General features: G+C 42.7%; 1 protein-coding gene across 3 annotated transcripts in view; it reads left to right on the plus strand.

Moving 5' to 3' along the window:
* LOC147708150 (fumarate hydratase, mitochondrial-like) overlaps window positions 1–26669 on the plus strand; it is a 394996-nt gene that overhangs the window by 251828 nt on the left and 116499 nt on the right. For all 3 annotated transcript variants that reach the window (XM_086926903.1, XM_086926904.1, XM_086926905.1), the window contains one exon: window positions 19918–20045. In XM_086926903.1, coding sequence (XP_086783029.1) covers window positions 19918–20045 — 128 coding nt within the window. The remainder of the gene's footprint in view (window positions 1–19917; window positions 20046–26669) is intronic.

The following is a 26669-nucleotide window of genomic DNA, read 5'->3' on the forward strand; positions in this document are numbered from 1 at the left end:
GGATGGGCTCTTCCAAATATAGTACTTTATTACTGGGCATCAGTTTTGCAATATAGCACCGACCTAATTATGGTACGCCATTATACCTCTCCAACCGACTTACCATCTCCATTCCTGTTACTATTGGGAGAAGAGGCCTGCGGCTGTCTCTTCAGACAGATATCCTACGGATACTACAAACACGTCCGGTTTAAGACGCTGATTAACTCCTTTAAGGTATTTTGTAACATACGTAGGATATATGGTCTTGGAAGGCTTAATCACTACACTCTCCTCAGCCTAAACTGTGATCTGCCTGGCATTTTTGATCGAAGTTATTTAGCAGAGTGGTACAAATCTGGCATCTCAAAATTAGGGGGTTTAATCGCAAACAGGAGAGTTAACACTTTTGCAAATTTACAAAACAAATATGGTTTAAAACAACAAGACGCCTTTAAATACTTAGCAATTTATAACTTTCTTTCACGAAAGGTGGGGGGATTGGCTGGCTTCTCAGAGATCAAATTGATCAACATGCTACAAACCCATGCTGTGCCACGAATAGGATCCATTTACGCAGCTTTAAACACTAACACACCGGACGACCTCCCTAGAATAGCTGACAAGTGGCAATCAAAGCTGGAGGTGCCACATAGCCTGTTCTTTAAATCACTAGAACTCTCTCAGAATGATTTATTGTCAGCTAAATTACAGGTGCAACATTTTAAAACTATCTTCTTCCTGTACTTAACTACTGGCAGAATCGCCAAGTGGGACACAGGCGAAGGGACTACTTGTCCACGATGCTCCGAGTTTGGTGCCGACGCTATTCACATGTTTGCCACCTGTCAAAAATTAGCCCCTATTCTGTCTAGAGTACAGGAATTCCTGGGAAAAGTTGTCCCTCAGAACTATATACTGACCCCCATAACAATCATGCTTGGGACTTGTGAAACACTTAGCCGGACTAAAGGAGGGGCACTGGTGTTTGTAGCCATGACTGTGTGGAGGATTTGTGTAGCTTCAGGATGGAAAGAGGTAGACCCCCCATCATTCTCTCAATAGCTAGCCAGGCTAATGGCGACGTATTATCTTGAAAAATCTCTATATGCCTAAAAAAGGTCGCAAAGGGAAGAAAAAGGGTCTGGATATATGGGGACCCTTCACCACCTGGCTTGAGCGCTCTGAGTACCTCGCCTATCTAATTCCTTTTTCCCTCATCTATCTTTTCATCTCTCCCAATCTTTCTTTACTCCTTTCTTTCATTCTGTCTTTGTCTATTTTCACTCTTGCTCTACTTGTCTCTTCTTCCTCATATCCTTATACTTTCTTAGATGCTTCTTGTAAAATATTTTTGATGTCCCTTATCAACTTTGTAAACTTGTTTTCGTTTTGTTTAAGAATGGGTGCGGGGAGGGGAGGGGGGGACACCACAATGTTAAAACGCTGTATATTCTGCAATTTTGAAAGAAAAAAAAGAAAATAAATTAAGAGATGGAATCAAAGGGATACTGAGCTACCAACCCCTGAGAGGACAAGTTCATATAATTGTCCAAAGACCTCCATACATTACTAGAAATGGAAGGCGAGTAATGACTTTTCTCAACCAAAGTATGAGCTCCACGAAGGTAGGAGACCCATGCCCACCATGTATGATAAGATAGGAGATGAAAGGATTTCTATTCTGTTAATATAATTTTAACAGCAATGGATAAAAGTAAATCTAGGAGCTCCAGATCCATATTATCAAGGGGTAAAGGAATAGCTGTAGCCCATGGACCCAATAGAATCATAGGGTAAAGAAATATCTATAGATATGTTAAAGATTAATGAGAAGTGTTAATGTATCGGGCCCCAGAAAGGTTGTAATAATGTGCATTCAACAAACATACGTTGATGGATGCCTGGTACTAAATTACAGTTCCAACAAAGATCGGAATCTCGGAGTTTCAACTTGTATAAATGAGAAGAGGTCCAATGAAGGAGCTTTAATGTAAAGAATTTAGATTGAATAAGTGAAGGAGCAATTATATTATGTAGGGATAATTCCCCAATCAGTTGCCAAGACTCTTGTGAAATATGTTTTAAAATGTCTTCTGCAAAGTGATTAGACCATTTAACATAAGTGATTGTAGATTGTGAAGGGAGAGGAGCGGATAAACATTTATATATTTTAGACGCAGTTAGGCCTGAGCGTAACCACGTAGAAAGAAGTGAGACAATAACCGAATCTTTTGAGAGGGATATTTTAGAAAGTTTAACCTTTAGGTAAAAAAAATGAATAAAAATCCATGTTACTAAGATTATGAGAGTTTATGAAACTTTGTAGACCTAGCAGATCTTCATAAGAAGTAGTTTTATTGTTATACGTGACCTTAGAGACAGGGGTGAAAAAGACCATAACGGACACCCATTGACTGAAGGTCAGGTCTCATGTTGAGAAAGGCCTTCCGTCTACTTGCAGTAGCCTTGGAATAGTCCTGTGCAAAAAAGAGCGTGGAACCTTGCCAGGTGACGCGTTGAGAAGATTTAACTGCTGATACAACCTTTAACAGATCAGTGTACTCAAGGAAGTACATGATAACACCTCTTGGTCGTTGAGCAGATGAGGCAGCTGAAGAAAGGAGGCCCAATCTATGTGCCATTTGAATGTTAAGTACGGTGCCTTCTGGTAGGTGTGGAATCTCGGAGAGAAAGGATTTAAAGAAAGTAAGAGGCTCAGACCCTTCCATTCCTTCTGCCAGGCCGTAAACGCATAGGTTGTTACGCCTATTCCGGTTTTCAAGGTCCTCCGCTTGGCGTTGGAGAGTAGAAACTTGAGATTGAAGTAGAGAAACCTTGGTACAGGAGTCATTGACAGAAGCCATGTCATGCTCAACTGCGGTGATTCTTGTGTCAAGCTGTGACCAATTATCGGTAAGAATTTGTAGTTTGGTGTTAGTCTCTTCCATAAAGGGAAGCATGGCCCGAATCTCATCCAACAATATTTCCATAGAGACAGGTGAAGTTGATTTAGGCGGGGAAGGAGGACTTTGTTTTAGGCGTTTAGAGATAGATTTCCCTGATGGAACTATCGAGGAGTCCATGGTTGCTATATTGCCTAAAGATGTAGATAACAGAGAGTCCTCTAGCTTGGAGAATGCAGTGAAAAGTTTGGAATTTTTCACGAAGATATGCTTTGTATTAGACTGTGTAGAGATTGCGCCTTTTATTCTGCCCATGAATCTGCAGCGTATTCCAAACTTCCTTGCAAAAGGATGTGCAGAGAAAAATAAACCAAAATGCAGTTCACTGAGATAGGAAGAGAAGAAGTAGGGCGACTTCCAAGTCAAAGAAAAAACTAAGATGCTAGAGCTATGAATTCAGTGACAATTGAGAATAAAACAAAGAAGTCACGTCAGAAAAGTCAACGAAGTGGGCAGCCAGCGTAAAAATACATCTTTTATGGTTAACCCCGCAAAGAAAAAAAAAAGTGGCCACTTAACTTGTGTATTACCATAAGTCTCATATGAAATGAAGAAGCCACAAAAAGGCTGCCATAGATATTTCCTCACAGGAATCGTTCATGGAGCAATTGTAGAAATATTGCTGATAAACTACACATATAGCATTAAAATGGTTGTAGCATGAGCAATTGAAAGAAAGTTGTGAGGAGAAGCAAAGGACAATCTCTGATGTCTGTTTAACAAGCTATTCCACATTAAGAGGAGCGCTGCGGCACGAACACATATCGAAATGGCACCCGCAGGATTAAGAGCTGTCAGAAGAGACTCAAAAGGTCGGAAAAGTCATACACAGCTCTGCGTAGGAATGCCACTGAGGTCCCAGAGTATGCAGCCGACCTTCCAACGTGTTTTCATCTCACTTTCGGTGTGTGAAGCCGCCTTGTCGGACCGAGGAGCTTTACCCGGGCACTGCCATTCCTGTCGGACGCCAAGCCACGCCCCCGTTACTAAGATTATATGTCTTGGCTAAGCGAGAGAAGGGGATCAGGTCATGATTAGAATCATGAAGATCTTTTACCAATCTGATACCTTTAGAGGCCACAAAGAGGCCGTAGTCTGATCGATGTCCGTAACAAGTTTAGGATTGTACCATAAAGAGGACCACCTTGATTTATGAATAGGTTTGGATACTTTCTGTCAATAAATTTTATTGCATTAATCGTGTCTTTTATTATACTTTGAGAATGATCAAACCTAAGTTTAGAAGCTGTGAGAAAGGAAGTAGTTTGAAAAAGGAGTACACAACTCATGTTCAATATAAGTCCAAGGGGGTATATGTCGGAAGTCCGGTAAGAACCAAAGTGCACCTTGAGATGCAAGGAAGGCGATCTAATACAAGTTCCAATCCGGAAAATTACAACCACACAGGGCAAAAGGCTTCCTAAGGTGTTTATAAGCAATTCTAGCTCTCTTATCATTCCATAGAAATTTTGAAGAGATTTAATCAATTTCATGGAAAAAGGTAGACGAGAGCTTTATAGGTAACATGGAGGATAAAAAGTTAATAATCGGGGCTATCTTCATTTTAAGAGTTTGTAATCTTCCCCACCAAGAAATATATTTAGGAGACCAGGAAGACAAAATATCTTTAACTATAGATATGATATGGGATTCGTTCTAAGTGATTGTATCTGAAAGATCCTTACAAAACCAAATCCCCAAGTATTTAATACAAGTCGATTGGCTTTTAAAACCTGAGTCCCCCATGTGAGAAGAAAAGCACAATTAATTGAGGGGGAACATTTCAGTTTTTTCTTTAAGAGGGTACCTGGAAACAAACATGAAATCCTTAACGATGTTAGAAATAACCGAAATCGCTGTTGCAATATCCACTGTAAGCAGCTGTTTTAAGCGTATTCGATCCAAATTGAAAGCCTTTAACACTCTTGGTCAAATTTAGTAGACGAAGGAGTGGGTCTATAGACAAGAGGAAAAGAAAGGGTGATAAAGGGCACCCTTGTCTAGTGCCCTGACGGAGAATAAAAAAAGAAGACATAGCACCATTAAATCTAATATTACCTTTTGGCTGCACATAGAGAGGCATTACCATATTAAAAATGCAGTCATCGAGGTTATGGGATTCTAGCACTGCTTGTAAAAAAGGCCAAGAGACTTTTTTCGAAAGCCTTTTCGACGTCAAGTGCGATCGCCGCCGATAGTAATACAGAAAGTTTTGCTTTCTCTAAAATATGACAACAGGTCTGAATATTGTCTCTACCGAGTCTCCCCTTAACAAAACCTGTTTGGGAGTCATGGATAAGATTAGGAATATGACCTTAGCCAAGATGTTGGCAAAGATTTTAGCTTCCATATTTAATAACAAAATTGGACGAAAAGTTTTAGGATCAGAATGGTCTTTGCCATCTTTCGGAATCACTACAATAGTAGCTTCAGAAGCTGAACCAGAGACCTTGCCAGAGGGAACATAATTATCAAAGACCTTAAGATATTTGGTTATTGAGGCAGAACAGACGCAATAGGGAACCCATCTGGGCCCGGAGCCTTCCCTGAACGAGTAGCCTTAATATCCTGAATGATCTCGTCAGTATGGATCGGTTTTCCCAGTTCAATCATATCAGAATGGAAAATAGTATTAGTAGGAATAAAATCAAGAAACTATTGACAAGCTATCTTGGAACATTGATCCCTAGGTGTTTACAGAATTTCTTAAAAATCACAAAAGACACCAAGAATTTCTTGAGTATGAAACTTCTTTGACCCATTTTTATCCCTAAAATGGGATATATGAGTAGCTTTAGTGTTTGTGTTTTGATATTTTAGAGTGGCAGCCAACAATTTACCGGCTCTATTCCATAATAATAAATGGCTGGATTATTTATCATGGACACCAATATAACCTCTTTTAGTGACAATGGAGTTGAAAGAGTATTTCAAATGTTTAATATCCTGTAGGAGCGATTTGTCATTGGTGTCTAAATAATTCCTCTTTTCGTTTAATATCATCCCCCAGAGACTGAAGAGATTTCCTAATGTCGCTATTTCATTTAGACATTTTTTTAATGAATGTGATCCTGTATAGTGCATTTAAATGTGTCCTACAATACCATTGGGGAGTTCACAGAAGACTCATCATCATTAAAGAAATTATCAATCTCTTCATCATTATCTTCCAAAATGTCCTTATTGAGGCGCAAGTTACGAGGACCTCTTGTATCTGTGGCATTGAGGATAGTTAAAGAGACCGCTGCATGATCAGAAACAGCTGTTGGATGAATCCTAACATTCATAGTATGTTTTAAAAGAGAGGCATCTACCAAAAAATAATCAATACGAAAGAAGCTAGAATGTGGAGAGAAGAAAAACGTGAAATCACTACCCGTAGGATTTTGCAATCTCCATGCATCAACAAGGTGATGAGACTAGCACATATTGAGCATGTGTTTGTGCCCAAGGGGGTCGAAACTTAAAAGCAGAATGTCTATCCAAAATAGGATCAAGGGGAAGATTAAAATCCCCGCCTACAATTGTTCAAGAGTTCTGTGGAATATCAGTACGTTTTTTATTTATGGAACGCCAAAAAAAGTGGATCAATGTTTTGAGCATATAAATTCATAATATATAGATCATTCGAACCATTATTCAAATGAGTAAGTAACCACATGCCACTGGTATTATGTTCAGCTGTAACAATAGACAAACCAGAACTTTTTGAAATAAGTGTAACAACTCAATTTTTCTTCCCGACAGCTTCGTAACCAGTAACATCAAGAACCCAATCTTTCTCAGAAGGCTATCTTAGTCTCTTGAACTACACTCACATCACTGGATAACATTTTGCAATAATCTAAGATTTGGGCCCTCTTAACAGGATGATTTAACCCCCGAGCATTAAGTGAAACTACATTCAAACCAGGCATAGATATGTGGGAAACAACATAAATGAATGCATCTGATAAAAGGAAACAGGGGCAACTAAGTCAAAATAAAAACTAAAGGAAATAAGGTCTGTATCCCAAAATAAAAAGAAGCAGATGTCCCAAATTAGGAAGGAGAAAGAAGAAGGGAGTTAGGAATAGAAGAAAGAAAAAAAAGAGCAAAAGTCCTCAAGAAAAAATTGAGTATTACCCAAATGCAACCCCACCAGGGGATGTCTGTAGGAGACAAATTGCTTAGCGGGCAAGGTGGAGGAGCAATAGCAGAGGCTATCAACCTCGGTACGGACAGCTCAAGTATAATCAGGCCGCAGAGCTGCGAAAGAAGCAGAACATATTCAAATGAATGATCATATTGCTACATCTCAGTAATAATAATAAATAATGTGAGTTCAATAGCTATAATATACTCAAGCCATTCAAAAAAACAAACATTTCATGAATAAATAAATTAGCTTAAACTAGCATATAGAAAATATCGAAGATTCTATGAACCGGTCCATAAAGTTATATAAGTAAGATCTAAAGAGGATAAATAGACTATATGAAATCCATAATCAACTATATAATAGTGGAATAAAAAGTCAGAAACAAACTCATACAATTAGGGTGAGTACTAATTCAAAGTTAAATATAAGAAGAGTATATGACATAAGATGTAATTCAAAAGCAAAGCAACATGGCTATAATTGTATAGAGCATCAGAGTGGATATACCTAAAAAAGTTTAAATCAAGAAATGAATAAATTAATTCTGTTAGGTGGTTCTGACACTATGGGCCGACCGGATTTTTTGCTTTTTGAGCACCTAATTGTTGAGCTTTTACTGTGGGGGAGCCTCACAAGTTGGGACTCACAGTGAACTCAGGATGAAAGAGACTGCATGGGTATTTTACTGGTGTCCCCCTGGCTTGACCAGGCCACTGCGCAACAGCTGGAGTAAGGGACACCGGGCTGGTTACATGCAAACACAGGTGTACATGCGTGTGCGGGCTGCGCTGGGGAGATTCCTGGCGTGCGCAGCCCAAGAGCAGATAAAAGGTGAATGGTGTGGCAGGACTTAGGCAGAATTGGTTGGTGACGTGAAATAGGCTTTATACACTGGGAAGAAACATGCCAGGGAAAGTCAGTGTGTTTTACTGTGTTTCACTTCATTATTTCCCTACGGGGATGTGGAGCCCATGGGCTAAATTAACTTTCCTAAGGCCTACAGATTCCAGACACACACTAAAGTCCACTGTAACAGGTGTGGGAAGAAGTATTCTGCAGAATCTAAGTCCTATTTGTACGACTTTTGGGTCATCCAGAAATGTCATATTTCTCTGATTCAGCCATAACCAGGGCCTGGCTGAGGCCTGACCTCAGCAGGCTGGCTTGATGACATTTCTTCCACAAGCTAAGGCCTCCTCTCCACGAAGAGAAGATGGGTGGGGCTACAGGCTCATCCATCAGCAGCTATCACTGGGTGCCAGACACCAGGCTGCACCAGGGAGGGAAGGGAGCGTGGGGAGAAGGCGCTTCAGACAGCATGTGGCAGGAGACCCTGGACGACGCCATTTTGAACAAACCCGGAGCCTGGGCAGGAAGGAGGGAGCAGGGGCGGTGAAGTGATGGGTCGCTGTTTGATAGGACAAACCGAGACTTCATGCCAGCCCCTTCCTCAACTTTTAAAAAGTGCTTGCACAGGAAGAGAAGCACTCTGGGTGTGGTCTGCTGAGGCAGAAGGTGCTGGAGCCTTTCACAATGGACAGTTGGAAGGAGGAACCCCCTGACTGTCCCCAGGATCCTGAACAGTGAGAAGAGTCTTGGACCAGTGCGCAGAAGCAGGGGCCTCTGCATAGGGAGAAGAGAGGCCCTGGAGAAGAGCAGGCAAAAGGCTGGCGCAGGGAGCCAGTGAAGACAGCTCCCTGCTGAATGCACCCTCCTTGAGATCAGGAGGGCCAAGGATAGTGTTCCCAGTGGCTGGGGCTGGCCAAGAGGAGCAAGGAGACACGGGAGTTGTGAAAATAGGCCACCTGGGGGCTGAGATATGCCCCCCAGAAGGTAGGTGACCTTTGACCCCTCAGTGGACCTGCGACTAAGCTTGTGGGGCTCCGCCGCCGGTCTCCACTATACCCCTGGGGTGGGTCAGCTCCCTGGGGGCTGCCCCCAGCAGAAGGGAAGCCGGGGAGGGCCGTCGCGCTCCCCGTGAAAAATGCCCTGCAAGGGGACCAGGAGTCCACCTTGGCCCCCGCCGAAGGTAGAGGCGGGGGAGCGCAGTCGTGCCCCCCGTGAAGAGGTCTGTAGGGGCCCGGGCCGTCGCGCTCCCCTTGAAGGTGTGTGCGGGGGGCCAGGAGCCCACCCTGGCCCCCGAGGAAGAGTCGAGGTTGGGAACCACTGTTGTGCTTTCCGGGACGGAGTGCCTGGGGCCCCATCTCCGGGCCCCGTGAGGAAGGAGGGCGGAGTGCCGGCGCACTCCCCCATGGCCCTGCCCGAACAGCGGGATCCGGCGTTTCTGCCTGCCGAAGCGGGCATACCAGACAGGCCAGCTCCCGTGGCAGCACGCAAGAGTGCTGGCTGATCGGGGAGCCAGGGGTGGGCTCCCCGGGCTGCCCTCCAACGTGGTGGCAATGCGGGTGTCCTGGGTGTGACCGGAACCCCCCAAAAGGAAAGGAGGTGGCAATGCGGGGTCCTGGGTGGGACCGGACCCCGCAAAAAGAAGAGCGGCCGGGGTGAACTCCCCGAGCCGCAGCAAAAACTCACCTGTGGGTCTAGGTGGGACCGGACCACCCAACAAGGTGAGAACGCGGCAGAGGACCACCAGCGCGGCTCTCCCTGGCACAACGGGAGAGCTGCTCATTAAAAATTCACGACAACTTGGAGAATCACCCCATAATGCCGTGCAGACCTGGACTGGCCTGCAGGGAGAAAACAGCGTTTTCACTGCTTGTGGTGGCCCCAGAAGAACGGAGTCACCACCATATGGTTGCTAGGGTGCAGGGGGAGCTGCAGGAGCCACACAGTCCACCCCAGCACTGCTAAGAAAAGTCCCTCCCTACGTTTCTTGGGGACCTAAAAGAATAACCCCCCCAAGGACTCAGTACAGGCATTAACACCTCTTGGGCTGGAACTTTCGTTCTACAGCTGGGGGTGTACGGAGAAGGGCTTCAAGGAGTGAAAAGCTGAGCTGGGGATGTTTGGAGAAGGGTATACCCTGGAGGTGAAGAGGTGTAATTGTACCAGAAATGCATTTACTATGGTTATTTATTTAAGAGGGACTGAAGGTCACATGTGTACTGTGAAGTATGGTGTCATAAGCAAAGTGGGGTTATGTTGCCAGACATTCCTGCTAGGGTGTCTGGCTGTATATGCATAAACCGGTGATTTTATCTGTGATGCCTTTGGGGGCTGTAATTGCAATGCATTCTAATGATCCACAAATGTGATGAGTACTGTCATTCTAAGGTGATGCTTAAACATGTATTCTTGCGGATGCGCTAAGGTGAAGATCCCAGACTGTTAGCCCTTAAGATGTAGAGGTGTATACTTCATGGTCAGTAGGAAATGCTCAGTCAGGGTTGTGTGTCACCAAGGCAGGGTTACCTATTTTAAATGCTTGTTGGGATAATGGGGTGGGGTCGCCACTGGGATGGTGCCAGTGCGCAGGGCCCTCACTCCATGTTATGTTCTACTAACTGCGTTGGGGGCAAGATGATGTGCATACATGGGAGTGGTGGTACTAGACCCCACCCTCCTACGGGATGGGTGGGGATGTTATGCAATGTCACAAAGTAATTCCAACAGCTTATGTATATTTGTAAATTGGTGCATAGTATTGAGTAGTGTGTGTGTTTAATAAATGTACATGAGCGTCCGCAGGGGGGGGGGCAAGGAAGGGCGCTTGCCCCCCGTGGAGCGACCCTGCTTGCCCCCCCCTGCAGACGCCCATGAAAACTGTGACTTCAAGACGGGGTTCTCACTCTCTTTCCTCTCCTTTCTTTTATTTGCTTCCCTGTGAAATGGATCCAAAAAAGAAAGACGCTTTTGCTGGAAATGTAGTATTTTTCTGACATTTTAATTCCAAAGTGCAGCATTGGGAATAAAAGGCTAAAAATATGAAAAATAGATAAATAACTAAATAAAGTAAGACAGAGTGGTAGCAAACTGGCCAAACTGATTTTATTCACACTGAAACACATTAGCGCCACTTTTACAGAATTTGCCAGTGAAGCGCTATTTTTGTTTTCTTGTCTTTGTTTTCCCTGGACTTGGAACTAGTGCACCAATCCTAGAGGTACCAAAATGTGTGGATTGGAAAACAATGTGTGCTGCGGCTCTGTGTCCAGGATGTGGTCTTTTTACCATACTGCTTACGTTTTGTAAGGATATAAGCAATGGCCATTGAAATGGGTCCATTCAGGGCCCTGTAGTCGTGTCCTTAACTTTTCAGGTGAAAGCACTCACTGATTTCTGAATAGCAAGTGTAAAAGCATTAAGGTAACCATGTTGTTCCTGCTTACATTTCCCATGGTTTGATAAATTTTGCATTCCCTATAAGTGTTTGCTTCTTCTAGGATGTTGTTCCTTTTTTTTTTGTAGGCCGCATATTGATCTTGTCTAGTGCGTAATTTAAATTGCGCATCCAGGTGTTTATAGCGGGCAACAATTGGGTTGTAGTTGAAAACAGTGGGAGTTTTTCTCAGTGGGGCAGTACGGTGTTCAGTGGGGGAGAGGATGTGGCACTATGGTCAGAACTGCTGAATTTGGAACTGGGAACCAGGTTCAGCCTTAATAACCAGCCCACCAGACCACTCTCTTGCGAGAGCACAATCACATGCTAGACCTTAGAAGGCTTCGCATCACCTTAGAAGTCCTGGTGTCTTCGTACCAGGAGGTGGACCCTAGCATGACAAGTGTAGGTTAACCTTCAAGGCTTGTCCACCACTATCCATACTGAAGTTCACCTCCAGTCTTGCGGGCAGGCCTATGAAGCAGCACACCCTAGAACAACAGTCACTGAGGTCACAGGACCCTTGAGAAGGGCCAGCTCTAGGGCGGTGTAACCGCACCGGTTGCTGACTTTAGGTGAAGGCATCATGTTTGCAAGTATATTATGGTTTTAAAAATGCTTGCTGCCTCCTTCCTGGCTCCCAGCAATTTTCGGCAACAATAAAAATGTCATGATGACTCTGGTGATTAATGTTCTTACTAGAGAGAGATCAGAATTTTGTCTAGTGGAAGTTTTGACACATGGAAAGGTAGCTCAGATAGGTAATGTACCGGCTGCAAAGAACATGCACCATGCAGATCACAAAGTGCACATAATGTAAACAGGACAGTGGGCTACTGCTTTTGTCAGAGATCCTTTTGTTACTTGCAGTTTATAAGTTAAAATTCTAACTTAGAACAGTGAGCTATTAACTGTCATCTAAGAGCTGCATACAAACTGCAAGATATAATTTTGAGCGTTATGTCCCCCCCCCCCCCCCCCCCCGTCCCCCAGTCTTTGATTATCCTAATGTTCCAAAAAGTGTTCTTTTGGACAGAAATCAATTCTGATTATTAAGGAGAACCCCCAACCATGGTATTACGTTTTAAATTCCGGGTATTGTGTTTTTCCAGACCAATCACCATAAAACTATACGGGCTACTAGTATGGTTGTCATGTGACTCCAACACCTTGTAGTCCTTAGTCTTATGTAACATTTTCTATACAGTGATTTACACACATATTGATTGTCTCCGTGTAATGTGTGTGATGTAAAGTGCTCTGACACCCTACAATGGTATGAGTGGCACTGTAAATCAAATTAAATGCATCTGGGAGAGAGTGGTTATGGAGACTTGGGGGGCACAGTTAAAGGGTGGTAGTGAGGGAATCCATGGCAAAGGTACCTCCAATGGCCTTGTTTCAGCAGCAGTAGCTGCAAATCACCAGGGATTGGCAATGCAGGATTTTCACACACCAAACTAAGTTCGGAAACTTCACAGTCTCCCTGCTTCATTCACAAGCACTTTTAACATGTGCTGCCTGCTGTGGGGCCACTGGAATTAATTATGCAGCAAAGAATGACAACATTATGCCGTAGTGTTGACTAAATTATGCATTAAAAAAGGCTGCAGCGTAATGCAGTATATTTTCAGATATTTTATTATTTTGACGTGTGTTCACATGCTAACAGTCTGTGGAAAGATTTTGCCTTATTAGTACCAGTGTAACATACAAATGCAGCAGTGAGAAAGGTGACCAGTCAACCTTTACAATAGGCCATCCACTCCGCAGCAACACAAGTCACATTTTATATTAACCTTTGATATGTTTGAGCTACAAACAATTTATTAGTTTAAATAGTCAGATCATGCAGCAGATCTTGCATTATGAGGCAAATATGGCAGAGCCGTAATTTTTGAGAAAACATTTGCAAGCTAGGATATTTTGCCATTCATGTTTGAACTGCTGTTGTTGAAAAAGGGTGAAGTGCTGATGACAGAAACTCCATGGCTCGGAGACAAAGTGCTTGTGTTTCCACATTTTATCATATTTGGTACATTCTGTGATTAGAAGCATATCCCACTTTGTGAATATATTTTAATGTCAATAACTCATTATAACCTTAAATTATCATGTGTATCCATTGGTTGATTAAACTGGGCAGTGAAATGCCAAACAAATACTAAAAATTGGGATGTCTGCGCATTCTAGCCACACCTTTGGCTCCACCCACAGATCCAATCCTTGGGTTATTCCCGCCCTCTGATTCACCGCCCACTGTTCCCCTACTTTTTTTCCCCCACTTCGACCACTGTGTAAGATTCAGCATCCCTGGACCTGTGATGTGGCGCAGCTGCGGGCGCCGCATGTGCAACACATTTACGGTGCCAGGCTTCCGCATAAGGGAGCTGGCCATTATTGTATCCCTAAACGTGCGCACAATGTCAATTTGACATTGACTACACGTAGAGGGACTCTAAGTTTCTTTTAAAAAATATAGCTAACATTTGGATCTATACATTTTATTTTGCATATATTAATTGAATGTGTATAAAATTTAGCAATGCCCGGGGAATTCTAGTAAAGGGAGCACCCACTGTCAAATCACTAGCGTGTGTGATTGCGCGCAATATTTATTACTAACTTTGACGTTGTGCTTTAACTTTGGATAAAAGTTATCATGAATTCTAGCACCAAGAAGCCAATATTGGTAAATATGTGTGATACAAATAATCCCTAACATACACTGTGCATACAGTATATTTAATCTGGTGCTTTAATCATAGACTGTTTCAAAGTATTCTGATAAAAATCGAATTGTGCTGAAGACACCCTTGATTGGTGTTGGATCGAGGACCCAGAAGTCTGCACACCTAGCAGACGGAGATAAAGCACCTTGTCAGAAAGTTTAGCGTTTTCCCTACAGGTGGTGTTTGTTGGCCCGTGGCAGGGTCAGTCACATGTCCTGGATTCCTGGCATTTAATTGAGTCTATCCTAGTTCTGCGCCCCAGTGTTTCGTGTGCCCCACCAGGCACACATCATGTCGGAGGATGGTGATGACGTTAACATTTTGCCCCCCCCCTGGAAAAATTTCTGCGGACGCCCATGTAAATGTACTCTTACTTTTATAAAGCAAAGTACAGACTGGACAATCAAATTCAAATTCAAAATTTGCTTTATTCGATTTCAGAAAACAAAATCATGAAAGCATACATTCTAAAAAAGATACCATTTACATTTAAAAGGAAACTATACATTTATAAATTTATCTAGTTTAAAAAAGGTGCCGTGATTCAATTTTCACTAAGCAATGAATAATAAAAAGTCTCTCCACACAGTTCATATTATATCGTGAAAAAACCTAGCCAGGTATATACATTCCTCATAAATTTGGGAACCTAGTTTTCCAGGAAGTACAAAGTGGAATTAATTGCTATGTGCATTACATTGAATTTCAAAACCTGATTACAAGTTTTAAAAAGTGGGATACTGCCTGAATCACAGAGTCGTTTTCCAGCTGTTGTAACTTGAGGAATGCCGCTCTACAAGTGCGGATTCCCCAGGCCTTTAAAATAGGGTTCAGGAATGCCCCCCTTGTTATCTGATAGAATTTACAAAGTAATACGCAATGAATTTTTGATTGGAAAGAAATGTCATCACATGGGCATATTAAATGATCCCTTGGCCAGATGTTACACTCTGGAAAAGTGATCAAGCGGAAAAAGGTGCCCTTGCGGAAACGGGTCAATAACATACGTGCATACGACTGGACAATCAATTATTGAGTGTTATTTCTGCGCACCTGCAAATGGCGATTACTAGCCCACACCACCTCCCTTAAGTAAGCCTCAGACTGCTCTGCAACGCTACCCTCTGAGAGTCAGACGCTACAATTGGGTGTTTTGTTCCCAGTGAAGGACAAATGTAGTCATGTTATTTGTGCAGGCCCACAGATGCTGCCTCGTTTTCCAACAAATACTAAATTGGTGCATATAATGACATAAATCATCAGAATAATTTGACAATCCAAAGGAGATGAAAATATCCATAAATAGTATATACAAATAAATAAATTATCACCAACTAAGAGTACCAAGAAAAGGTAAGCGATAAAGTAAAAGGTAGAATAGACGAGCCAAATAAAAAAAATGAATTAAAGGTAGAGTAAAATGGAGAATAGAATATAGAGGCAGCATAACTATAACATAAGACAGTAGTATAATTATCATGGCATCGGTGGCCCATGGCCTCAGAAACTAATATAGCCATATGGATAGGTTATTGCTTAAAAAAACAAAAAAAGACCGATGGATAAAGAAAAGACATAGCAAGAAATAAAGTAAAAAGTGGAAGAAGAAAATAAATAAAAGATCAAATACTTACCGATAGTAAAATATATAGAAAAAATGAAAAAGTAGAGATGGATAAGAGTTTAGAAATATACTAATAACCCATAGTAACAAAATAACTGCTAAGATCCATGTAATTTAGGTCATCCAACACAGTACAGACCAACACAAGGGATGTAAACCAAAATAGTACTAAATATAGTGCAGAGAAATTGCATCAACCCACAAAGAACCATGTGATGTGATCGAACATCATCTTACACCACAAAACCAGGGAAGTGATCCCAAGTAGAACTAAATACAATACAAAGATTGCACTGTCCTGTAAGAAAGAATAGCAATTGATAAAGCAAAAGAAAAGCATCAGCAACTATACTTCATAAGTGAAAAAAATATTAGGCAAAGACCATGTCAATAAATACAAAACATTAGATACAAGAAGTGCCAGGAAGAGTCTGAGTTCATTTGCAATTCAGATTGATTATCCAAGAATGTCGAAAGATCTGAAGCTCATAAAAAATCTGTGGGTGACCTCGAAACGTGATCCAAAATCTTGAAGCACCAGCAAAAGAGAATGGAACTCTCATATCAGAGAGTCTTATGTAGATTCAGGAAGCCTTTACGTTGGATTACCGTGTTTCTAGCAAAATCTTGTGACATGGCTATTTTGTGGCCTTCCCATTGTATTGTCTTGATCTTCCTCATTTGTGCCAGAATCTGCTCCGTATGCTGGTGGCGCAAAGGTTTAAAAATCAGGGGCCTTGGAGAAGAGATCGTTTTTTGTTTAAAAGAAGGGACCCTATGAGCACGCTCTATCTCAAAGTTTTTAGTAAAGGAAATATTCAAGGCGTTTGGGATCCATGTAGGCAAGAAATCAATCGCCGAGGGAGCAGACTTCTCACAATCCTCCGGTAAACCAAAAATATTCAAATTGCTTCTTTGATTTCGATCTCCTATTCTGTTAGATCCATCCTCAGAGAAGTAATAGAACGCTCCAAGCTTTGAATGTGTTTCGCTTGTTTGTTTGTAAAGTCTTCTACATTGCTAATTCTCGTTTCTGCATTAGAAACATGTAGTGAAAGATTTTTAAGATCCTTACAAATTGCGGCCACCTCTACCTGCAACAAGTCAGTATTAGTTTTGGTACTCTGTACAATGTCATGAACAGAATTGAGCTTGAATAATATCGCTTCCAGTGTTGAAGCAGATTCAAGATTACCCTTGGTCGGTCATTCTGGAGTAGGTATGGTCTGTTTGGAACTCTTTAGATTCCCCTTGGAGTCTCTGTCTTTGTTGTTAACACCCATGCCTTCCGCCAATAAATAGGCTCGAAACAGCCGCAGCCAAATAAACTGAGTAAGGTTAGAAGGTGTAAACAGGCGAAGTATGCCTTAAAAGGCCAGGGTTAGAAATAAACATCTCCGAAAGTCAGTCAAAATGTTCTGTTGTGACGATAAATCAATAAGGAGCACCAACGCACAGAACTATCATGGGACAATACGACACGTAGTGTAAGCAATCAGCACTACAATCCGGTGTAATACCAAATTATAGAACTTCTATTAGAGACCGCAGAAGGAGGCGAAGTTTCAGTCATCTGCCGCCATTTTGAGATTTCCGAATGTGAAGAGAAAGCAACCTTGCGCAAAACTTGGTATGTATGAACAGTGTGTCGAGTAAAAATAATACAGCTCAGTACCTTAGGACACATCAAGATAGCTTTTAGGAGCTTGAATAATAAGTTAGCTTCCCTTCGGTGTGTTGTGTGGAGAATTACACAGATTTCCGCCATCTTGAACTATATCGTACCAGAGCTCTTTTTCGTGTCGCAGCTTCAAAATAAATGACACAAGGACATAGAACACGCTCTGATATTTCCTAGGTGTTCCACCGCTCTCCGGAGTCAAAAGGTGATTACAAAATCACCCGTAATGCATCTTAAATGAGCGTCCGTACCGGCAATATTACGGTGCTCAGAAGAAAGCCGCCATTTCTGCTGCACGTCAAGCCACGCCCCCCTGTAAAAAAAGTTTTTATTTAAAGGCTAATAATCCTATACAACATATAGTTACTGTCAGTACACCTATGGGTGACTAGATGGAAGTACCACAAGTTGTGGTAGCAAGTGTGGTTGTGCATTTTGAGAGTTTAATATTGTGCTGTGCACCATTTACAAACCAGTAAAGTTTAGGATACAGGCAATACTCTCTGGTAAACATGGTAAAGGCAAAGCACACTTAATGTGGATTACAGAAACCTGTTTCAAAGTATGTGGTGGCTCAAAGCCTAAGCCTGATATAAAAAATATATGGTAAAGCCAAAGCGTTTGTGTACAATATGAGATGTGCTGTACATGTGCTCATGATAAATAATTGTAATACTGTGCTGTAGACACATTTTGTGTCTTAAGAATGTTTATAAGATGTGGATGTTTATTTCCTGAACTTCACTGAAGCTGTTGAGGCATTGAAAGATTGCTGAATAATCTAGAATGTTGTGGTGGTCCACTTGAAGGTGGTTTAACGCACTTTGGGGTTGGAACTATGGCTCTATGGTTGAGTGCCATTGTGCTCATCTCAGGAATTTATTTGAGCAAACTATGGAGGATAGTTCATATGGCCTCTATCAGTGGCAAATGCATATCTATCATCCTGTTTACTTGAAATTTCTGGTCATCTGAAGTCCTTTACAGGGTGATACTGTTTAGGTGAATACAGTACAAACACTTTTAGAGGGTGTTCAAGGTGTAAAATGGTGGGGGAACTCCAGTAGAATCTGTAGAGGCCTTTTGTTTGTTAGGTGGGTGAACACCAGTAACATCCACCGAATGTGGGGACTTAACACACATGCTACGTGTGCAGCATGTGGTCAAAGGTTTGGTCTATTATCACCTGATTAGGACACTGGTGTAGCTTGTTGAATTATTTCAGTCCGGCAATTCCTATAACACTCACACACTCACAATATTGGATGACTCCATCAGTGATTTTGCTTGTAATATCACCAGTGATGTCATCAATGATGTAACTTTACTTGTCATAAGCATGAGGGCATAAGCAGTGCATGACTGGGACGCACGTTGTACATACTACACTAAACTATAAACAGCAAGTTTGTGTTTTTTTCTGTTTTTAAACATTAGATGTTATCTCATTTCAGCACCTAATTATAACGTCACTCTAACCTTTGTCTTTTTTCACTGAACTTCTGACTTTAAAAAAAAAATCTTATTCAAAGCTGAGCAGACACCCTGCCAGCCACCTGCAGCCAACACCCCTGATAGGCAGTTGAGAGTAGGCAGCAGGGCCTGACCAGTGACCAGGCCCTGCACCAAACACCCCCATGGGTGCCCAACTCCCACACAGCCTTCAGTGGGAAGGCTCAACCTCCCCAAGGCAAGGAGTTCTTGTGTTTGCCTAGTAATGCTAGGGTGCGATCTTCTGGAAGACACAATTTGCATATGAAACAGTCCGGATTGGTGTTGGGGCAACTCACAGGGAGTTGCAGCCACTGTTTTTTTTAGAATGTATGGGTCAACAAAAACCATAGAAGTCTTTAGCCTCCTACCAAGAGTGACTGGAACACAAGTGGGAGACAACATTTTCTAATAAACTTGAGTTAAAAGAAACCCACACAGGAATCAATAGTTAACCACACGTTCCAAATGGTTGCCATTTGCCAGTCCTGGGTGGACACCACAAAGGTCTTATGAATTAATTTGTGAATGGCTTGTCATGTAACGCATATGTTTTTTACCAAGATATAAGATGTTCTGAGTTTGTTAGAAAAGCTAATTATTAGGGGAGGACATTTTCACAAAATGTTCTTGAGCAAAAATAGCAGATACCTACGTGTAGATTGTGGTAGGATTCTCAATTTGTAGTTATGTCTGCCATTTCCTTTGGTCCCTTCACTGCCCTCCCTGAATTTTTCACCCATAGTGGTATGGATTGAGGGTTGGGGAGTTTGAAGGGCACGAGTAGGACCCTTACATGACCTATAAATGGTGTATTGCCATATCCAGCATTGCTGTTGGTGGGGTTGGGCCAATTATATACAATACGCTGGTGCTATTCAGCTAGCTGTCATATTAGGACTAGGACAGGTTTGGATTGTACTTTGTTAATGGTTGTAATAAACACTTCAGGATCTAGCCTGTAGTCTACTGAATATGAGGCAGTACTAATTCTAACATGTTCTTTGTTTTTCTTTTTTTACAGGGAAGGTTAACCCTACTCAGTGCGAAGCAGTCACTATGGTAGCGGCTCAAGTAATGGGAAATCACGTTGCTGTGACCGTTGGAGGCAGCAATGGACATTTCGAACTGAATGTGTTCAAGCCCATGATTGTAAGCATGAACCCTTCTAAATCGCTCCCGTTTGTTGATAGGCCATTGTTTGGACATAACATACATGCTCATCCGATTGTAGCATGACCAATAGTTTTTTTACTTCCAGAAGTCTATTCCTAGCCACGTTGTGATAAGAGGGCAGCAATAGCTCAAATGTATGTACTGCTGGTTTTGAGAAAATTGATCTTTCTCACAGCGCTTTGAGGTCATTTCTCTTGCAGTTTCAGTTAAATGTATTCTCATTTTAAACTGTTACCAGCATCGTATAGCACATTTTTTTCCATGTCTAGAGTTTGATTGTACAAGTATTTGCTATCATTGCAGGTTTAAGATTAAGTATTGTTAAGGGATTGTTTATTTTGATGATCTGTCTGTCTAATATTGTATTGCTCATAAAATGTTTATTTCAGGCAGACGCTTGTAAAATATAAGCAAACTATATATAGTAAATATAAATTAGAAATCACCGAAAATTATTGTTTATAAGGACTACACCAGAGATGGAATATTGAGATGTTTTAATATACAGAAACAAAGTGCATGGATCTAATTGATCGGTGACCACAATTAAAATATTTTAATAGACGAGTGGATAAATAATTGATAGTAGTAGGATCGCCCTTCTCGCAGTGTTACAATATTTAATTCACTCCAGTACAACAGGAGGTCTTTAATGTCTATTTTGTCAGCATCAAAAAAGATATTAATCATTAAAATCTCTTTAATATGGTACAATGTACATTTTCTGCAAACCTATTTTATTGATAGCATAAAAGTCACAATACACCATTTTACATTGTATGGAACTTGATGATCTCTGAATAGGAATCAGGTACACAATGATACATAGCAATAAAAGTGTTTCCATCAGCAGTTAGATAATGCATTCATCAAACCATTAATTGCTACCCTAAAACTCTGCAGCTTAGCCGAAGAAAGCCGTTATATCTCACATACAGCATAGTGCATCCACATGGAAGGAGGGCACGGCAAGGTCAAACAGTACGTTGGGGGATGGAGATGGATGGGAGCAGGCCCCAATGGGTAGGTTGGCTAAGAAAACTATCCCAGCCCCCCCTGTAGATGAGGGGGGAACAAATTTAGGGGGGGCACTAAGACTCTTCGGCTCACTGAGCTGGTTGGTGGGAGTGTGCAGCTGACCCGGCTCCCTCCGCTCTCAACTCCTCCAATAGAGTATCCATGGCCCGTGCCACCACCAGTGGGCATTACGCTGCTTCTCCTCCCGGAGTAGATTTGCTTCCTCATAATCTGCACATCTCAACAAATTTGCGCACCACCTGAAAACCTGTGGAACCCTCACAGTCCTGCATTTGAGCTTGATTTGGCGCTTTGCCAGGATCAAAGCAAGATCAAGGAACCTAGTGGTGACATTATGTTTATCTGGTCTCCGAAACAGTCCCAGCAAGCAGGCCACGGAAGAAAGAAGCAAACCACTCTTTGTGATATTGTCATGATCAACACCACTGTTCCCCAAAACACTTCCATTTGGGGACAGTTAAACACCATATGATCTGTCCCGCATCACCCCAAAGCCTCATCCAGGGCAGGGTATTTCTGCTCTTTGGTAGACTATAACGATTCTTTTGGGGGTAATATGCACCCCATGAATATAGTAAAAATTGATCAGTATAAACCGTGCATTGTAGGAGACTCGGGGCTCGGGGAACTTCAGACAAAAACATTTCACAGTCTTCGTCTGCAAGATGGGTGCCAAAATCGACCTCCCAGATTTCTCTAAGAGCCTTGACTCTGTGTTTGCTCTGCAAAGCTGTACAGATGACATGACAGCCTTGTGACGCAGGTGGTTCTTCTTATCCACTGAGCCATCTCCTCCAAAGAAGCGCAGTAAGCGCTTACAAAAAAGAAGTGACTCGCCGGTAAGTCATACTCCTGTAAATCTTCAAAGAACCGCAGAATCTGAGCTCCATATAAGTCACCAAGCATTTTCATCCCTAGCACCCCCACTATCCCAAACGCTGGGTGGCACCCTCCTGGAGAAATCGTCCCAACCAATGGAGAGACAGGGCTAGGGAATAGGGGGCAGTCACTACTGCTCCTTAAAAATACAGAATCCAGCAGTACATAGCTATGGGCTACAGGTTAGAAGGCTCAGCTTGGACTCGTTTAGGTTCTAGAAAGTGATGCGACAGCCAAGACAATGGCTGTGTGCTTCTTTCCTCCAGTGGACCCCCCCTACATTTGCCAGCCACTCATTGGTTGACCCATTGCCATATGTCCTCCACATAGTATGCCACAAAGTGTTGGGCTGCTACCCCACATCCTGTACGGGGTACTGGGGCCTCAGAAGGACTACTTTGCTGCGGCCCGTTCCGCTAGATAAGACTAACAGGTATAGAATGCAGTTCATGAAATATACCTCAGGAATGATGTTGGGGAGGGTAGCAAAATAATACAACAGGGGTATGGCTACCATTTTGGCAACAGCTGCTCTCCCCCTACCGATAACGAAAGGGGGTATTCTCCCTTTGTAGTTCCAGATGCGGAGTATGCCCTCGGTGCCCTCCTGCAAAGGAAACAAACTAGTCTTTTGCCAGTTCACACTCCGTCCTGAAAGAGCTCCAAACTCCTCTAAGAGATGGCTAGCCCTGGGTATATGTACTCTGGGTTCCGCCTAAAGAACAAGATGTAATCCGTGTACAATGTAATAAGGTGCAAACTTCCACTATACATAATTGCATCATAAGATGTACCTTTGCACGCTCTATTTACCAGTGGTTCCACCGCCAGCATGAATAACCGGGATAAGAGACAACCTTGTTGCGTCCCATACCCCACCCCATAGGAGTTCGACACCTTCTCCCTGGTCCTGACCCGCTCCGTAGGATTTGTGTACAGCAATCTCATCAATGAAATGAACCCCTCTCCTAGGCCTAATAGGCAAAGCGCTGCGCATAAATAGTGCCAGTCCAGGCTATCGAAAGCTTTCTCAATGTCCACTGACGTTACTGCTGCCCGGTCGTTTATTGAGAATGATGTAAGTATCGACTCAGACATCCTCCTGATATTCCTCGCCGTGTTCCGTTCAGGTATTAAACCCGTCTGATTAGCATGTATCAATCGAGGCATATGGGGCAACAGCCTCATAGTTAGTAACTGGCTCAGGATTTTATAGTTGACCTTTAGCATAGACAATGGGCGATACGGTGTCAGTTCCTGCGGTTGGGGATCTGGTTTGAGATGGGGTGCTATCATGACCTCCTTGAAAGTATGGCCAGCTATTGTGCCGCCTTATATACCACCTCAAGTTGAGGGGCCAGATGAGTGCTATAAGCCTCATAATACTCCACTGGCAGTCCATCTGGTCCCAGGACTTTACCCCTGGCCATAGCTCTAATCACTTCTGTAATCTTTGCCAAGATATCAACCCCAGCTCTCCAACCACTGCTGGTGCCAGAGTCAGTAATGGCAAAGGGTCCAGGAAGAGAGTCAGAGATAGTGGTGCTTGTAGTGGGTGGCAGGCATATAAGGTTTTTTAGTATGTGCAGAACACGCCATTAATCCCAGCCGGGTCATAAACCGGGGTGGCATCACCGGCCCTAATTTCTAGAATTCGGGAACCCCGCTTAGTGGGGTTCGCCAGTACAGCAAGCAGGGCCCCTGCTTTGTCCAGCTCAGTATGGGCCCTGATCATATATCTCTAATCAAAGCAGTTGAGTTTCTCTATCAACGCCACCAGCTTCTCCTTTTCTAACAACATTTAGCAATGCACAGAGAGATCAGTGTGGCGCTGGCATTCTAATATGTTACAATATACATGTAACTCATCCAGCGGAGATGTGTTTTGACTTTAAAGATATCCTCCAATGACGTCTTCAGTGCATATACCACAGTTGCATCTCCAAATGCACAAAATCCCAATATTTAGGTAACTCAAAATATTCCAATTCAGATTATCTGGTTACAAGAAGCTTCCTCTCCTGCTGTTACTTCTTGATTTGGAATTTAATTTCTTTCAAATATTAACCGAATTTATCTCAAAAGTACTCTCTTCTGTACGTCACAGAAGTGAAGGAGTATGTGTAACCTATCACTCAAGAAGTCAAGGGGAACGTCCCACAAGACGAAATATATCTCTGCTCAGGACTCCTTTATTTTTTTTTTTTAAATCTTTATTGACATGAAGGCATTAGTGACATACACAATATTGCAAATAGGATTCATCTTTGTTCTGTGCAGTAATAGTCCGGAAGTACAGTATGGTAATGCGTATTTTAACATCTGTTAAATGTAGTCCCAACAGTTATACGGATGTGTAACATTAATTGTCTTTAGCACAGTAGTTGGATCATAACTTATCTGTCGCATATTATATAAGGTATCCCCCTCTAGCCCTCAAATCACGTTCAATAATGCGTAAAAAAATCTTTTTTTTTTTTTAAATAACAAAAGAAAAGAAAATCCAATTATTTGTCATCACATACAGCATGTCTTCTTTACACTTCAACATCCATTAGCCACCTTCTCTAATTACAATTTGGTTTATGATTAAGCCACAATCGTGCGACAGCCCGGTGCATGAAGAACCAAACACCCACCCTCCTATTCATCCTCCTCCTCAGAGTCTAGATCTTCGTTTTCTGGCAAAGGTTCACAGATTTCCCCTCTATAAGTATTCCAAGGAGCCCAGATTTTGTTCCATTTCCGGGGGCAAGCCCTAAGCACATACACCGCCCTTTCCGTCACCATCAACAAGTCCATATTTCTGGCTCATCGAGCCGCTGTAGGTAGTTCTGGAACACCCCATTTTTGTGCAATGTCCCTCATTGGCTACTGTAATGGCTAGCGTGACCCACAACAGTCCATACCTGTCCAGATCGTTGGGGTCCCAAATGTTCAACAGACACTTTCGAGGTTCAGGCAGGATAGATATCTTAAGTGCTTGGGAGACAGTGCGCATAATTTGCTTCCAGTATTCTTGTATCTGCGGGCATTCCCATAGGGTGTGGAACAGATTCCCTTCCTCCCCGCATCCCCTAAGGCAGAATGGGTGTGGTGTCCTTTGTATCCTGTGAAGTAATGTTCTAGTGTAGTAAACTCGGTGCAGAATTTTGAGTTGCACTAATCTGAATTTCGCTGATATGCCTACTTCTCTCGGCGAGGCAAGCGCTTCATTCCATTCCGATTCGTCTACCTCTCCTATTTCCCCCACCCATTTCTCTTTAAGGTGTAATGTGGGGTCTGCCAGGTTGTTGACTAACTTTTTATATGTGAGAGAAGTTGCACTCTGCGGCATAAAGTCCGTCAGTAGTCTATCCTCTAGTGGTGAAGATTCTGGTAGATCAGTGTCTGGTGGAATTGCTTGGAGTAGTGCGTGACGTATCTGCATGTATCTGAACGTCTCGTTGGGGCCTAAACCGTATTGTTGTTGGAGTTGCGAAAATGCAATCACTGTGCCCTTCTCCCACAGGTCCCCTATCGTGGAGATTCCTATGCGGTCCCACTGCGTGAATCCTTTGCATAATCTGAGGTTCCCCAATGATTTTGTAGCCCACAGTGGCGTCAGTTTGGTGAGTTTCCCTGCCCAGCCCAGCCATGTTTGCGCTTTATGCCACAGTGCCGCTGTGTGCTGCGTCAGGCCAATTAGTTTCCTAACTTGGGACTTGTTGTATAAAACGGAGAGCATGTCGTCTGTCCCCAGTTGAGACCAATCCGCTTTGTATGCTGGGTCCTCTCGTGGGGTGTGGACCCATTGATTGATTATCTTAAGTTGAGCCGCCCAGTAGTATAATTGGACATTGGGTAGTGCAATCCCTCCCTCATACCAACTCTTCACCAATTTATCATGCGCTATACGTGCCGGGCCATTATTCCAGAGTAGGCTGGAGACCAGCGCTGCAATTTGCCTAAAATAGCGCGGAGCAACCAAATAAGGGGTATTTTCCAACACATATAAAAATCTAGGGAGTGCCATCATTTTATACAGAGCCGCCCGCCCTAGGAGGGTCAGGGGCAAAGTCGCCCAGTGTTTAACGTCTGCACGTAGGCGTTCCATAGGTGGCTTTAAGTTTGCGTCAAAGAAGTCAGTGGCATTATTCGTGATGAAAATACCCAAGTATTTAAAGGAGGTTGTCGTTAAGGCCAAGGGGCAGTCCTCCCGTAACAATGGCTCCGGGCCTCTGAACCAGTTCAGGGTGTAGCCCGACGAGCTCCCGTGTGTGTTACAGAGGTGCAACAGGGCAGGGATCCCGTTATTAGGGTCAACCATGTAGATGAGCATATCGTCAGCATATAGGGAGATCTTATCTTAGGACTCCTTTTTAAAACCTTTTTTTTATATATATATAAACTTTCTTTTTCAATTGAAAGAAATTTTATCCATTACAGTAGCCCAATTGTAGTATCTTGACATACATAGTATGAGAAAACGTGAAGAAAAAAAGGTGAGAATGAACAAGGGGTATTGCCAGGGCCATTAGAGCGAAACACCGTGGTTAAATGTCAGTGAAATGATCATGCAAATAACATGGTCTTGTACAGGTGAAATCAAAACAGCTTGACAACAATCATACAACATTGACACATCCAGTGCCCTTTTTATGTTCAGTGTTTCCTTTTCCCTCAACTCAGTCTGAGGCATGC

This window comes from Lissotriton vulgaris, chromosome 6 (genome assembly GCF_964263255.1).
Source record: "Lissotriton vulgaris chromosome 6, aLisVul1.2, whole genome shotgun sequence".
Lineage (NCBI taxonomy): Eukaryota > Metazoa > Chordata > Amphibia > Caudata > Salamandridae > Lissotriton > Lissotriton vulgaris.